Source organism: Passer montanus, unplaced genomic scaffold (genome assembly GCF_014805655.1).
Source record: "Passer montanus isolate IOZ18808 unplaced genomic scaffold, ASM1480565v1 scaffold45, whole genome shotgun sequence".
NCBI classification, from domain to species: Eukaryota; Metazoa; Chordata; class Aves; order Passeriformes; family Passeridae; genus Passer; species Passer montanus.
Window position 1 is genome coordinate 10129668 of NW_024369373.1, and position 17116 is coordinate 10146783.

Consider the following 17116-nt stretch of genomic DNA (forward strand, 5'->3'; position numbering starts at 1 on the left):
ATGGCCTGAGCCACTGCCTGTGCATAAACCACATGGAAACTGCACTGCAACAGCCACAAAAAACAAACGTGCCATACACTTCAGAATTATCCATCATCTGCTTTCTTGGGACTGTGACGAGCAGCTCAAAGTTGCCTCCCTGTAGCTCTACAGAAAAGGATCACTGAGCACAGTTTAACAGCTAAATCCCATTTTCCTACTGCTCAATGTCCTTACAGCCTTACAATGTTCTCATAAAACTGACCTCCTCCCTGTATGTACTAAGCAAACAAAATATTAAAGAAATATTTGTATTTTATTTTCATACTAATATCTTAGCTCTTATGCCAACAACATTATGTAATCCTTTATCATAGGGTAAATTAATGTATGTTTCTTAAATTTAACCCTTCAGGAACTCCAAAAAGTTCTGAAAAGAGCCTTCACATGCACTTCACTTTAGCTGTTGGTTCATTTGAATTATAAATAATTAAAATACCAGCACTTACTTTGGCATGATAAGCATCTGGATCACAAATATACAGAGGAACACAAAACTGGCACACACAAAGTAACTCTTGAGTTTCAGAATGGGAATGGTGCGATACTGAAACACAGAGAGAACAAAGCATCAGGGTCATTTCAGGGGTGTTTTTTCTTCTTTTTATTACATTCTTGTGATGACACATATATAAAAGTTCATACTGTATTATTAAAAATATATTAAACAGAACAAAAGAAGACCACCACCAAAAAAAAAAACCCCAGTCACTTGAACATCTTTCAAGAAAAACTGCCCAAGCCAAAGGATAATTTCCAAATTTCCAGCCTAGAGGAAAATCCAGGCAGTATGCAAAACAGCTCTCCACAGATTCCCATGGTCAAAATCCTTATCAAGAAAGGACATACACAGAAGTAAACCTAAAGTGTACGTACAGATCCACACCAGTAACTACATCCACAGCACAGTAAATTTAACAGCAGTTATTCAAACAGAAAAACTACAGTGCACCTAACAAATATCAGCGTTGATATCTACAATAATACAGCCACAGCAAACAAAGTGTTTTCATTATGGATACAGAATTTTTTTTTCTTTCCTTCTTTAAATCTCATTACTTTTAAGGGAAGTAGTTTATATAAAAATTATCAAACTCCCACTAACTGCCTTATGGCAAGAATTTGACCACAGATTAGAGACAATCTTGTTTAAGCTCAGAATTTGTGTTCTCAGGGAATAATGACCAGTTTAAACACTCCTGAAATCTACTTTCCATTAGTTACCAAAAACCTCCAGGACGTGCAGTCACCTCCAGAATCCAGTTTCAGAATGCAAAGTTTCAAACATACTCTTATGCTGCTCTGAAGGGCAAATCAAAGACCAGGAAGGATTATTGTGCTCTTACCAACCTCTTTTTCAAGGCCAGGTTCTGCAAAGATCAGCGAGAATCCACAGAAGTCATCTGACCTGCCACACCACGGACTGCAGCCAGAGAGAGACAGGGGTTACCAGGAGCACACAGGGCCAAGGACAGGACACAAAATCATCCCTGCACCTGAGGCCCCACAGGGATCTTAACACACTGATGCTTCTGCAAGGGCTCGATGTTTCATGGCAGAACAAAGCAGTAAGAACAATGTTTTTACTCATCTGACAGGCAGATCCACAACACTCACAGACAGCAACATCTGCCAGCTACATGAAAAATGCAGCTCCAAACCTTCCTGAAGGCTGATGAATAGGAAAGTGTAACAGCAGATGTTAGAAAAGGCTCACAGCCTCCAAAAACTTCCCTTAAATAATATCAGACTCCTATTAGGAATACCTGAGGTACAGCCTTCCTAGCATTTAGATGGAAGAAAGAGTTTTTCTTCAATTCGGTGTTTTAAAAATTTGTTAGGAATTTAAGTATTGTATTTTAAATAAAAACAAAACAAAAAAAAGAAAACCCAAACCACCACCACTGCCTGTTTGCCTGCTTTTAAATGCAAATGCACTGCCAAAGGAATTACCCATCCAGACAGACCATTTGCCTTCAGTGGACCAGGCACTAAAGCAACTTTATTACCCACAAAACTGTTTTGATTTTATATGTAGGTTTTTTTGTTCAGGACAGCACCCCATCTCAAGATAGTTCTTGTTTTAATAAAGAAAACATTGAACAGCAAGAGTGATCACTGGCTTCCTGCAAAATAATGCAGTAACACTCATATTCAAATTAAAAAATAAAACAGAAACTAAATAAAAACAAAGATAAAAAAAGGGCAAGACAAAAATCCTGATAACTGTATACATGTATTTTATATCTAGGCTTAAATTGAGAATGCAGGTTAATCTTAAAGAAAAGATGAAGAACAAATTAAAATACTACATACGTAGTTGAACTGAGGCCTTCAATGGTTGACATCATTTCATCATAAATATCTTCCTCCATCCTTCCCTTCTGAGATGAATTTCTGAGGATGAAAAGAAGTCTGTGTGACAAATGCTACTCAGAAACATGTAATGTGTACAGAGTACACTTTCTCAGCACACAGTGGGGCAAGCCTCCAGGCAAAAGTTAAACCAGAATGCTCCAAACTGATTAAAAAACACACCCATGAGCACTTTAGTAAACATTTCTCTAGTCACCCAAATCATGCATTTTTCAAGACAGTATTTTGACAAACTGAGGGAATGTTCCAAAAGCAAAAATCAGTTCCTCATTTAACTCAGTACTACTGGTACCATTGATAATTCTTATCACATTGTAATGACAAACATTAATGACACTAACTGAATCCATAACTTTCCACTTTAGGGCTCTCCCTTCCCAATTCCCTCCCACCCTGCTGCAGCCCAGCAAGCAAAATGCAATCTGAGTGACTGGGGGGACAGTGAGACAAGAAGCTCCTTTTAGAGTCTGCTAAAAATAACAAACATAAGCTGAGAAATCTTCCAAAGGCCAAAGATTTAGCTTAACCTTTCTAAGGCAGGACTACCATACACACAGTGATTAATCAACCAAATGATCACATCCTTACAGCACACTGAACTGCAAGAGGAGCACCAAAAACAAAGGAAAAAGAAAAAAAAGTACTTGACAAACCTATCAGAAGTTCTCTGGCGCCCAGTAGAACACAAAGGTATTTCCTAAATAAAATATAAATTCAGAATAAATTACACATTCTTTGAATAGCAAACAACTATAGGAAACAAACATCAAGAAACTGCCCAAACAATTTTTTATTCAGAAATAAAAGAAATCAAGAACCATTCTCAAACAGAAATGTTTCTAAAAATCAATCCTTTCCACCAACGTTTGCTGCTTTAACAGTGAGTGTTTTCTGACAAAAAAAAAAGGTTGTTGGAAAATAATTAAACATCTTCCCTCACATCTTCCTTCTCAGATATTCCCTCTCATTTTTCTCTACAAAACAAAATAACTAAGCAAGCACCAGCACAGGCAATCAGACTGGAAACTACTTTGGATGGATGGATGGATGGATGGATGGATGGATGGATGGATGGATGGATGCAGACTGGAAACTACTGCCACACGATGGATGGATGGATGGATGGATGGATGGATGGATGGATGGATGGATGCTTAAATTAAAATTTCCTACAGCTGTGGCTCCAGGACAACATCTGAAAGCGTGCACACCTCCTACTTCCAGCCTTCAGGAAGAGGAGATGGAAGGAAAAATTAGTTTTCTTATATTAAAAATCTTAAAAACCTTAAGAATTCTTGATCTTAAAAATTCTTTACTGATAAAATCCAGTTGCTGAGAGAGCATGTAGAGGGACTTACTTATTTTCTATATATTTCAACTAAGTATTGAGTATATCTATCTGGGTTTTTTTACGAAACCACATCCACAGTCAGGATTTCAAGATGGAAAAATAATAGGGAAAATATAGTTTTGTTATGAGGATATACTACGAATACAGTATGCTAGAGAGATTGGCAGTCTGAGAGTGGTGAAGGTCTGACAGAAGGAGGTGTCGCACAGACACCCCCTCAGCTGTGCACACACTGAGCGCCAAGGGTAAGAGCAGAGGCGCAGCCACTAAAGTCAGGTGAAGAGTTTCAGAGTGCAGCTGCTGGCTGCCCATGGCCCTCGCTGGCTGCCCGTGGCCCTTTTCTGTCTGACCTTCCTGCGGCGGCCCTGCGAGCCCGAGGAGTCGCTGCTGACGCTCTCGCGGTGGCTCAGGTGCGCGAAGGGCCGCGCCGCGCCCCAGGACTCCAGGTACCGCGTCATCCGCACGGACGCGCGCATCTTCAGCCCGTCGTTCACTCGGGTTTTGGGGAGGTGATTGTTTGAGAGGCATTGCTTGGACTAACAGAAAGAAAACACGCTCATGTACAAAACAAATTCAGACAAATTACAAAATACCGAAGCGCTGTGCGTTGAGTAGTTTAAGACTACAAAAATCTCGCAGTTTTGTAGGGCTCTGAACACATCAGCAACATGTCAGCCAACCTCAATTCGTTTATCTCATTTAATTAAGGTGAGCTAAAGCAAATCACAGCACACACAATTAATTGCTTCAGCTGCCTTTACCAGACTTGGCTTGCAACACTGCAACAGTCAAACGTCCAGGTTTATGTACAGTGACGCAAGGGCTCACAGGATCTATGAACAGATAGAGTTCCCTTGAAGTCAGCACTAAAGCAGGGAAAAAGGTGCCAAACTCCTGAGCTGGGGTGTATCAAAACAGTGGTTAGAAGGTCCCACAAATTACAGACTCCACATTAGATTATATCTCTGTGTCACAGGTGCTGAGGCAGGCAGTACAGACACTGCATACAGCAATACCTTTGCAGAACTACAGGGTAGCTAAAACTACAGAATAAACCAAGACATCAATGACTGATAACTCTCTAACATTTCACAAGTATCTTCAAGGGAGCAGAGACCTTTTTAATAGGCACAGGTCCTCATTCTGAAAATATGTGCTGGGTGGGAGTTCTTGCTAATTAAAAGTGCTGTTCCTTCCTGTAGAGATCAGGAAGGAAAGAAGTTTCTCATCTGCATTCTTTTTTCATTTGAAACATTTTCCTCATCAACCACAAGCCAGTTCAAAATAGCAATACTCAAGTGTTTGTAGTTACCAAGCTCTAAAGGAGAAACGCATAGTTGCTAAATTCACACCCTGAACAGAAGGTGAATCTTACTTTTCAGATAGTGAGGAAGATGTCTGACGCTATTTTACAAAGAATATTTTAGGTGGAAGTGACCACATAGTACAGGTATTCTTTCATTCCTTCATCCTCATCTTTTGACCTGGGTTTTTGAGACAATTTTGAGTCAAATATGTGTTTTTACTCTAAGTGGGTCACATAAGAGGTTTCAGCATAACACCTTATTACCTTCAATGTAATAGGCATGTCATAAAAAAGCAGGATGTGCTTTCAGATCTGAACTCTCAAATCCAAGCTACTCAGGTGACTCACACCATGCTCTAATTCTGTTCCTGAATGAAAAAGCTCTATGCACCACAGAAACTTATGTACTTATGTGTGTATACAGTTGAATAAATATACGTGTTTAAAAACAAATACATACCCTTGGATCGACCACTAAGTACGTTTTGATATTCATGGATTCAAGGTAAGGATCCCTCAGGTGTCCATTCCCTTCTTCCACTTCATAAGCTTTGCCTAGGTGATTTAATGTTGCTTCAGTGATGTGCACACGGCTGAGAACAGGAGAAAGAACAAGAGACCCAAACACTCACAGAAAGGTCACATTAAGCATTTCATTTACATTTCAATGGCCGCTGCTGACATTTCTGCTTTTCAGACATCCCCTGCTTTGGCAGCCAACTGAAAAATCCTGCCAGTGCTTAAAATTATATTTGCAATCTCTTACTATAGTACATCATTCATAGCAAATGTCCTAAAAAACACTTCCCGTAATGAGATAGTATTGGTATAAAATTAAATTGGAATGAGCAGGGAAGTAAATGAAACAAGAAGAAATGTGATCAAAGGAAATCTGATGACTCACAAGACAGGCAGGCTCACAGGCAGGTTGGGAGAGCTGCGGGGAAAACTCATGAACAAAACCCAAGCAAGGACTGCTTTGTGCTAGAAATGCATGAGGGTGGGGGAGACACAGAGTCTGGGAAAAGAAAGCTGGGGAAGGTTTTTTGTTAACTCTGAGGAGAATTCTGAAAGTCTGCCTTTTCTGACTGAAACAATCCGAGGAAAAGGCAACACAGCAACAACAGCAATGCACTTCTGAGGAGAGCAGCCCCTATTTTTCTGTACCTATTCACACTTCCCCTTAAATGTTATTTCACTTAGTATCTTAAATTGTGTATTTCCACATAAGTTATGAGAAGTATCTTTCCATATAATTTCTCAACAAGAGACTGGAGGGAGTTCATAAAATTGCATTTCTTAAGTTCTACTTTTTCATTGTTCATCTTCCCATGCTTTTCTTACTTTTCTTTGGCACAGAGGGGTTAGACACTGTCCTAGAATCCATTAGCTCAGGGCTGGGAAAAGCACAATTCCAGAATGGAAACTGGCAGTGTGCAGCACTGCTGCCTAACTACAGAGAGCAAGGGAATCACTGCTCGATCCAGCTCTCCTTCCTAAAGATGGACATAGGTTTGCATGAAGGTAATGTGTCCAAGACCTGAAAACTACTGGCTGTAGCTTCTAAGAAGGAAGAATAAAAACTTCCTCAGTACTTTTCAAGACAACAGTAACAGCGAAATTGCAGAGGGAGCCTGCTTTTATCTGTGTACTGGTAATTTTCTCAAAAACAGTTTAATTGTTACCCTGACTATATACTTTTGCAATTAATCTGAATCGTCAAATCTGAAATTTTAAAGTTTGCTCTAAAGCATAATTTTCTTCCACAGAGAATGGGGCTGTTCACTACCCACCATTTTGCATTTTTCCAAGCTTCCTCTCCCTCAAATCACACACTGCGTAGGACATTTCTGATCTTACTGCAAACTTCTCTTCCAGTTAGATGCCAGTGATCTCTCAGCAGTTACTAATTGCTCCCTGGATTCCAGGATAAGCACACAACCAAGAGCTGCTCTCCCAGGCAAGCTGGAGCACGCACTGCTGCCCTTGCCATGCCAGGACAGTACACCCAGCACAGCATGCCCAGTTTCCTGTGCTGACAGCAGAATAACACGTGCTGAGCTTTCAGGCATTTACACATCAGACAGAATTGGCCATAAATGCATTTTTAGTTTTATGCTACTCCTTTCTGTTTCAGCAATGTATTACGCTGTTACGAATGTAAGTAATTTTTAAAATCACAAGGAGGATGAACAAGATTACTCTGACACTGGACAGAAAATACTTCAAAAGCTAGAAGTTTTCCTGCGTCACTTAAAAAGTCTTTAGAATTCCTTCATTTACAGAAACTTAAAATAGATATGCTTCCTATTTTAAACAAAACCTCTGGCTGGCTCCTGATGACAGAACTGCTTCCAAAGAAGCAGGAATAGCTAACATTGGAATGAGGAATCTCCAACAAATAATTCCTTGCAGAGCAGGGAAAAAAATACAACGTAACATTTGCATGGCTAATAATACCCCTTCCACCCTGTCAGGCTCAGTCTTCCACAAGTGGAAGATGTTTCCTCTGGCCAGTTTTGAAACCCAAGATGAGTGAGCACTACACAGCTATACCTAGAGGAAGTAATAAGAAAAGTGTTTCCAGATCAGCATGACAGACTAAACCAGTTTAATTCCTCACCAGCTTATCAACTATAAACCTGACAGCCATACAGGAATAATCACAGTTTTCAAGATTAGGCAAAGGTCCTAAACGTGACTAACAAAGTGTGGTTTTGTCATGCTGTTTGTTTTACCAACAAAAGAAACTTTACAACTCTGTATTCTTGTTTAATCATGCTGAATCAACACACTAAACCCTTCAGCCCCGCTGGTGGTGTAACTGTTAACCTAGCTCCGAGTTTTCTTTCTGTTTCAGTCACCAATGCAAAAAAGTATTTTGATATTCATAACCCCCTTTATCAAGATAAATCACTTTAATTTTTAAGTTACAAGCATATACCTAAAAGTTGTCTGAGGTACAGAAATAATAAGAAAAGCTATAGCTTTTCATGCCCTGCATGTCACTGGTTTGAAACACTTACCGAAAGAAACCAATTTGTACAGACTACCATGACCAAAAAAAAAACAAAAACAAAAAAACCCACCATGGTCTGATTTGGAAATGAAAAAATAAAGTCTTATAACAGCCTTTCTCGTGTAAACTACCAAAATAAGAAAGAAAAAAAAAGAAGGTTTCTTAGATGAATTCTAATCCTTAAATTTAACTTAGAAAGCAGGAAAAGAATATACTTTCCTAAACAAGGAAAATGCAAATATTGGTGTTTTCAAAAAACATTTATATTTGTTCTGTTCAATGAGCATCTTAAAAAGGCTACAAGAGACCAACCTCAGCCCCAATGCTTGCATCACTGAGCAGCACATGGCAAGTTATATTCCTGCTCAGCCTCAACCCTCCCATTCAGCACCACTCCCTTCCCTTCCCTTCCTTTTGCCCATGGCAACCGCACAACAAACAACAGCTCCAGACTCTCCTTGCGGGAATACTCCCCATCAGGATGCATTTTAATTTCTGAGCTGCTTGTAGGGTTTGAGTGCTGGGGGTGGTGAACATAGAGCTGATATAAATCAAGTGGAGCTGATCAATGCATTAGCAGAAACACTGAATGAAGACAGCTTGGCCTTGTTGACCTAAGGAGCACAACTGTTCTCTAACTAAACTCACAAACGTAGAATTATCCCTGTACAGCATGGATTAACTAAGTCAACACAACACACATGTTTCTCCCATGATGGGAAGTCAAGAAGCAGCCTCTTGCCTAAGAATAGAATTTTATAGCTCATTGAAAACGCAATCAGAAAATATGAGCATTTTACAGCTCTGCTAAGTACACAGTGGTGGAAATCTGTCGTATTTGCAGCACGCCAGGTGAGGATGTGTGCCACGGCACAGCGACAGACCCCGGGCCGTGCCCGCCCGGCTCGGCCCCGGCTCACCCCGGCACTCCGGCGGACTCCATGCGGTTGGCCAGGGACACGTCGTGGGACCACACGTCGTACTGCCACTTCCTGAGGCCGATCACCCCGCACAGCACGTTCCCGGAGTGGATCCCAACCCTCATGTTGATGTCCACGCCCGTGGCTTCTCTCACCTGCCTGGGGAGCATCAGGGGTTAGAGCAGACTTGTCATTTCATCTCCTCCTGCTGTTTCATCATGGGGCAAAACTTATCAAAACTATGCAAGTACAGCTAATAAATACACTTTGAATGTTGACAAGAAAACTAATTACTTAATTCAATATCTCAAATCTGAATATCTACACAGTATCTATATTTTAAACAGCCTTCTGTGTGACACTTACTTTATCGCTTCGCACATGTCGAGCCCCATTTTAACACAGTTCCTGGCATGAACCGGTAAGGACACAGGCAGGCCTGACACACAGTAGTAACAGTCTCCCAGGATTTTTATTCTCATGCATTCATTCTCCTGCAAAATTACACCAAATATTTTTAACAGGAAAAAATGAACTACAAGTAGGCTAGCAGCTCCAAAGGTTCTGGTTTGAGAAAGTCAGGCTTTGTTCAATCCATGTTGAAACATAACTTACTTATTTTGCCCCACATCTGAATGCCTGGACAGAACAAAAATGACCACTTCAAACATTTCTGAAATAACATTATCTTGTTAGTTTCTCTCCTTTTTCTTGGAACTGTGTGAAATTGAAAAAAATTATAAATAAAATAAAACTGTCACAGAATTTACCATCTAAAAGATGAAATCTACTTATCAATCTTTTAATCTTCATCTGAATTATGGGCAGTTTTCCTCTATTTTTATATGGCAGCCTCATAAGTAACAGTGTGAGGTGTCAGAAAACTTCCCAGTACTGAGAAAAAACTTAGAAATTCAGATGCCCAACCTGGTAGTTGTGCAGATGCAAAATGGGTTTGTTTTTGTTATTTCAAACATGACTGAAGAGGAAGCTGGTACAACTACAGTTTGCTATTGCTAATAAAAGAAACACGATACTAAATGGTAGCAAAATATTTTTCCTAACTGTGCTACAGAGGATACTGCTGCCAGTGACTGGCAGGAGAGAGCAAAAAGTCTCTGATACTGTCTTTTGTGAACACTTTACTGAAGAATTTTGACTGCAAAGGTTGCAAGGAAGCCAGGACTAATTCTGCAAGGCTGTGTAACGTTTGACTGATGAGCAGAGATGGCTTCATTTGGGCCAGCCGATAGCTCCAGCTGTTCAACACTACCTGCTGTGGGAACACAGTTCCTAAATCAACTCCAAAATCAGCCCAAATATGCGGCAATTTCCCAAACTGAGCTGTTCTCCCTCATCAGTTAAAGCCTTTAGGGAACATCCATCATTCTCTACATCTTAATCCATCCCAGTGGGTTCTGAGCAGTGTCACAAGTGACAAGCTCAGAGGGATCAGCAGGGAAAGCCAGCCCTGGATTAGAGCTGCTGCACTTCAGCATCCAGCTCAGTGTCCAGCTTAGCCATCCATTTTTATTAGGTAAACTGGAGCTTGCAATATTTGTACATTATGGAAAAGATGACAGAATACTCCCTGGCAGAACAAAAATAGCACAAAAAGCAGGAACTTCTTCTCACAGTTCAACCACAGAGTTGCAAAAGACCTTGACTCACTAAATCCAGACATTTCAGTGCAATTTGCATAAGTGAGAAATTAAAACTCATCACTCAAAATCTAGATTTTCCTATTTTTGTATCTGCAAAACAGTTACAAAACCTTACCAAATGTGTTTAACCTCAGCTTCTGCTTCACCATTAAAAGAAATTTTGCCATTTGGCAATTAAGATGACATAACTTACTCTGTCTTTATAGCTGCTTCACAACAATACAATTGCAATAGATATAGTATAACTTATTTGTCACTACCTAAACTCAACAACTGAATTCAGATAAATGCAAAAAATTAGTCGTGCCATGAAACCACGATATTTCAATGCCATGTAGTCAAAAATATTTTTAGCATCTTAGTCTTAGCATCAGGTTTTAATCAGTGGTATACTTAAGAATTTATTCAATGATATCCACAAGGGTTTAATTACAGCAATTTCACTCCTCTGCTACATTAATGATTTTAGAGTTTCCAACTTTTTCTGACAAATTTTTAGGATTTCACAAGCACAACACACAAACATGTAGGTGATACAGTCCCTGTAATGTGAGAGATAAAAACCTGAGTTTGTGATTACTGCTGCAAAAAATTAACCTTGAGCAGCACCTGGAAGTGGTAACAATTCCTGCCAGGCTGAGGGGTCAGTATTGAGGGTATGCCTTAACAGGGACCATTTTAAACTACTCCCCAATTTTACACTTTTTGTAAGTAGCCATTAGTAAAGGGAAGCTTTATTTAGTTCGCTCCTGAGCTAAAGAACTCTCTGCCTGATGCCTCTGAGTTTATGAATTTAATAAGTGTGTGTCTGAGAGTTCTCCATTTGTGGAGTTAAACCTTTGAGCTGAACACAGCAAAGCTCCTCAGTGGAGTTTGCACACAGAACCTCCCACAGCCCTGCTGCAATCACTTACCATCATCAGACAATTTCCTAAATGATACAGATAAACCTCCACACCCAAGAACTGGAATTACAGTAGCAACTTGCTACATTTCCCATTTTTGATTTACATTTTGTTTTAATGTTATTTTGCCAGTTAGCTTTAATGCAAAGGAAGTCTTGCCTCCCTGACTTGAGGGCTAACACCCCCACTATCCTGTTGTGCAAAAAAACTTTTTCTAAAGGCCTTTAGCCTACAGGATACTGTAAACCCACCTTTGCAATCTGATCAAACTTTCCAAAGAGTTCATTCAGCATCACTACAAGTTCCTTAGGAGAGCAGTCACTGGCAAGGCGAGTGAATCCTACAATGTCTGCATAAAGAATGCTAGACAAGAGCAAAAGGAAAAAGCAGGGAAAGTGAAATATGAAGATACATCAATTCCACAGTCAGCATAACTATTGAAATGCTTTTAACAGAAAACACCTCTCTCCTCTTTGGGAAACAACTCCAGCAAAAAAGGTTCAAGTATCTCTCCTGATTTAAAAGACAGCACATCAGTGCAGCACACGTTATCTTCCCATAGCAGGAAAGAAGCTCACTTCAGCCTCAAAGTCTGCCTTCAAATTTTCATTTCACCAGACCATATGTATTGATAAGAATCAGAAGTATATAACAATACAATTATTTCTAGGGTTTCCACTTACCTAACATTTTGATGCCTCTTTACATACAGGCTGTGGAAGTTATTGTCATGCATCTGCCTGTTATCATTAGTTTCCTTCAGCCGCTCAATGATTGCCAGCTTCATTTCCATAGAGATATGAGCAGGCAGGATGGATAAAAGCAAATTTTCCTAAAAAGTGGGAGGAGGAATAATTGTGCAAAATTATTAACACAGGAAGTCTGAAACTGAAGAATTCTACTGACTGTAAGAAGGCATAAAAAAACCAAAACAAAAATTCCTTTATTCAAATAGTTTGAGTAACGCACGTCAGGTTTTCCAGAAAATATTTTTACATTGCTGTTCTCCAATTGTTGATTCCACAATTATGCTGCATATTTTTTCTTTTGTTCCATGTGGCCTAGGTGTGACATTCCATTGTAACCGTGAAACACACACCAAAAAAATGTCAGTATTCAGTACTACATTTTCTGGATAAATCGCATTTTATTTTGTGCCCTCATGTCTGTGTTATGTTGGCATTGATTCTTTAATTCTTTATTTTATTTCTTCTTTATTATTAATTTATTATTAATTCTTCTTTAAAAGCTTATGTTTTGCACCTAACAATCTGTTCAGTATTAAAAATATCTGCAAATTCTCAAATACTGGAAAAGCAACAACAGATACAAAAGTGTCAGCTGCATGCTGCTACAGTTAACCTGAAGATGCTCCACTGAAATGAAGCCTTTTGAACTGAACGAGCAAGAGAAACAGACCCATCCAAACCCACTCCCATTGTTTGACTGCTCAGGGCACCGTTTTACACCGGCACTCAGTCGAAAGCCCATTCTTCAAAAAAGACCCTGGTAAGTTGCTGGGCAGAAGAGGATGACAAAAAGAATACTTTGAGTGAGGAAGGGCTCTCCCACCGCAGAGATGGAAGAGGAAGTGTTATGTGGAGCAGCTACAAGCAGGAACTTTTTCAGACGACATCAACAGCAAGATTAACACATTGTGCAGCCAAGTAAAACACTAAATGCTGTCCCCTGGGACCAAGTCCTGTCCCCTTTCCCTGGCTACCCAACGCAGCAGTGAGCTGCCAGGGTCATTTAACCAGTGCCTGCCCCAGGGAGAAATACCCTGGGATCACAGTGGGAAGAGACAGTTCTTGAGCACCAAGTACTCGTCTAGGCAAGGTGTGGGCTGCAGTTTAACTTGAGACTGATCCCAGAACTAGAAACACCTCCCTTGCCTCACCTACTGTCTTGGTACTGGGAGAGTCATCCCTGGGAAAGAACTGAAACTGACAGCCGAATCCCAGGGAATGTAACGGGGCCTTTGGGAGGCTGACATATCAGGCAGGTTTCAAGGAGCAGTGAGGAACCCTGAACTTCAGTTCTCACATCTCTTTCACAGAGAAGTGGGTGGCAGAAAGGATACTCAGAATTACCTGACAAATTGCAGCATGGATGAAAAGAAAGCCCTGCATAGACTTAAGCACATTTACACTTCAAACAAGCAACCACTAAAAAAAAACAATCCCAAAACCAAAATCCTGAACACCCATGGAAGTGAGCACATTGCCCAGGAAATTGGAGCACACTGCCTGCGTAAGAAGATCAGAGGCTTCCCTGGAGGCTGCGTGGGGAAATTCTGGCAGGGCTCTCATGCAGATTTGTCATCTCATCTCACACGATTAGCATCAGAGAACAGACCGCACTAGCAGTGTGGCATTTTCTTCCCAGTTTCATCAGGTCAGTCACTTTTCAGCCCCTTCTTTTTTATCTAATAACTGGTGGGCAGAGAACACGATACACATCAGCCTTGTAGAGCACTTCTTTTTATACCAGGAAAGGTGCCCCAGTTTCAGCTCTGGTATCTCCCAACAAACCTTCCTCAGTAAGAAATCCATGCTTGTTTATTATTTGAATACCACTGGAGTTTATGGAAATAAATATTTTAATCTATTATGTGATTTTTTTTTTCCTTCACATCCATTTTTCTCCTTCTAGCAAAGGAGAAACAGTTGGTGAGACAATAAAATATAAGAACAAATAATACCTTAGAATTCAATGCAAAAAAATGTGACCAAGGGAACTATAAAACTAACTGCGAAAATTACCTTACAAGAAATTTCAGGGCATTAGGGGTATGTTCTTTTAAGTTATCTTAGGCCAGTCCCAGGAACAGTTTATTCTAGGAAAAAAAGGAACTAAAAATTACTGGCAATTACATTCCTGTTACAAATACTGTGATTTTCATGTAGACAAGCCCCAGAAAGCAGCTTCCTCCCTTTAACTTCCTTCTTTTGTTACAAATGGCACAACTTTTATTTTTGACACTAGGAGGGTATCTCAAAGATTGGACCAAGCCTTTCAACATGGATTAGTCACCAACCTTATGAATTTATGCAGACTTTGGCAATGAAAACAAGCAATTTTTAACATGAAGTAGCTCACTCACTTGCTGCCTCTTCTCAATCTTCAGTTTCATTCGGACCTGAATGCACTTTAAGGTGTATCTGTACAAATCCCACGAAGCAACCTGCATTTGGCGTTTGTGAAACGCACCCATGAAGTTGCCACAAAGGAAAATTACAGCATTGGCAAGGAGCTGCACAAGAAGAAAAATATTTACCTACTGCAGGGCAGTAGTCATTGATACTTCATTCACACACATATTAGTCCCACAAAACACAGTAAATCCCAGACCATGTCTCATTTCCTCTTACCCCATCCCATAACAAATCCTTGTTGCTATTACCCAGGATGGACCTGGCAGATGCAATCCAACTTTCACAGTCACAATAACAAAACAGAAAATGTTATCATTTGACATTTCTTTGCAGGCACCAGTGTTTGGTTTGAGGAGAACCAGTGCACAAACTCCTGCATCAGCAGGCTGTGTGGAGCCTGGCACACGCCTGCCCGGACTGAGCTGGGCTGCTGCTGTGAACACACCCTGTTAATGAGTGCTGGGAGCCCTGGACACAGCAGGCTGCACTCCCAGCCCCTCTGACAGCCCAGGGCCCTTTTGATCCACCCTGTGGGCAGTACCTGATGAAGGCAGGTACACCCACCTGAAGGAGCACAGTTGGGAAGAGTGACTGTGACTAAGCTAGGCATATTTTTAACAGCTTAGTTTAAAAATTAATTTAAACAACCCTGCTTTTTCCACTTAGGTCAGAAAAACAAAATTGCACTATAGATTTAAAAATTTGCTATTTTACAAAGAGACCAAGGGTTTTTGGGCCCAAGCTCCTAATCCACAAACTTGAAACATCAATGGAACTTTTCTTAATAGAGTAGTTATGCCAAAAGCAAAGGGTAGCTTGACTAGAGTATTTCATTATGTAACCAAGTTATTTCCTTACCTGAAATGGAATGGGTTCCTTATTTCCTTGAGAAGTCACACTTACCACGGTTAAAACAACAATATGGGAGAGAGCAGAAACAACACTAATTATGACAGCACCTCTCATCCCAAAGGGTAGCATGGTATAAACTGTGAAGATTATGAACAGAAAGAATGGCACCTTTGGAAAGAAAAATAAAAAAATAAAAAATAATCACACATACATGTTATTAGCTAAATGCCAAGATTCACTAAGAAACAGGAGCAAAGCACTAGGATTCTTACTCAATTTCAGGCTGAACAATTAGATACTAATGTTTCAAAATTAACAGTTAAAACCATAAGGACAGTGGTAGTTTAAGAGTTTTGAGCAAATAACAGCTATAGGTTCATAGACAAGATGGGTTAATGTGACATATCACCTACAATTTTTTCACTTGTCCTTCCCCTTTATCCTGAACTTATCCTTTACAGCTGGAGATGCACTTTGTACCCACACATCAGGAACAGTGTGTTGCAAGGCTAGCAATACTGAATAGAATCAGATTTCTCACCTGTTGGAAGATATTTTTCTAATTTTAACATCACCTAGTCACATGTGTATGTTTGCTTCATGTTTGATAAAAACCAAAAATCTAACCAATACTTCCTGGTCCTCCCACAGGAGAATAACCTTTATTACCACTAACCACACACTTAGCTGTACACATTTTATAAAATGCAGAACTGAACTGCTCCAGATCAGTGGGAAGGGTTTTAAAACTTAAATTCATATTTATAGACTTGTTACAATTGTCAGCTTATATATATGGAAATTAACAGCCCTGATCAGAGGAATATATTGCAGCATTCCTGGCTCAGTTCCATCTCATCACAGCAACTAAATTGTGCCATTCCAGACAAGAGCTTCCTTCGAGGAAGTCTCAAGGTCCAGTCTGCCCTTAAATATTTTCCCAGAATAGATAGTTTGACTGGGACAGCAATAATCAGACAAACAGGTAAATAAAATTTTTCATTCAATGAAAATATTTTTCTGTGTATATCTTACTACTTTAGCTGGAGTAAAAACATTTTTTCTGCCTTATTTTCAACCTCCATCTCACAATGTTCTGAATGCTCTGTGACAGTTTTATAAGCACAAGCAAAGGCTATACCTGCATTTAAACAGCAGCTTTAATTAATGATAAATTCATAAAATAAGGTGAAAGTCTGAAATAAATCTATTCACTTTCAGAGTAGGGCATCCTTATATTTTAGACTTAAAATAGATATGAATGAATTATTACCACATGACAACACCACATTGGCTTGCAGCACTGAAAGCAGCAAAACCAAATCTTACTTTGTTACATATTTGCATTTATAGTTAAGAACAACAATACATGTGGGGGGATGTTTCTATGGGAATAGGCACTTCCTCAGGCTAAAAAATACTGAGCAACAACTCTAAATGTAGAGTGCTGGATCCAGGCCATAATGCAAATGAGATTTTCGTTGTTTAACTGATAATTTATAGCTTTATTCAAATAAAGAAGGGAA

General features: G+C 39.8%; 1 protein-coding gene across 11 annotated transcripts in view; it reads right to left on the reverse strand.

Annotated features, from left to right (window-relative positions):
* Nucleotides 1-17116, reverse strand: part of ADCY7 (adenylate cyclase 7) — a 58453-nt gene that overhangs the window by 13014 nt on the left and 28323 nt on the right. For all 11 annotated transcript variants that reach the window (XM_039721201.1, XM_039721190.1, XM_039721200.1 and 8 more), the window contains 12 exons: nucleotides 15597-15758; nucleotides 14687-14836; nucleotides 12264-12412; nucleotides 11832-11943; nucleotides 9378-9505; nucleotides 9012-9170; nucleotides 5533-5665; nucleotides 4117-4302; nucleotides 3069-3112; nucleotides 2356-2436; nucleotides 1390-1462; nucleotides 489-586 (listed from right to left, as the gene is read on the reverse strand). In XM_039721201.1, coding sequence (XP_039577135.1) covers nucleotides 489-586; nucleotides 1390-1462; nucleotides 2356-2436; nucleotides 3069-3112; nucleotides 4117-4302; nucleotides 5533-5665; nucleotides 9012-9170; nucleotides 9378-9505; nucleotides 11832-11943; nucleotides 12264-12412; nucleotides 14687-14836; nucleotides 15597-15758 — 1475 coding nt within the window. The remainder of the gene's footprint in view (nucleotides 1-488; nucleotides 587-1389; nucleotides 1463-2355; nucleotides 2437-3068; nucleotides 3113-4116; nucleotides 4303-5532; nucleotides 5666-9011; nucleotides 9171-9377; nucleotides 9506-11831; nucleotides 11944-12263; nucleotides 12413-14686; nucleotides 14837-15596; nucleotides 15759-17116) is intronic.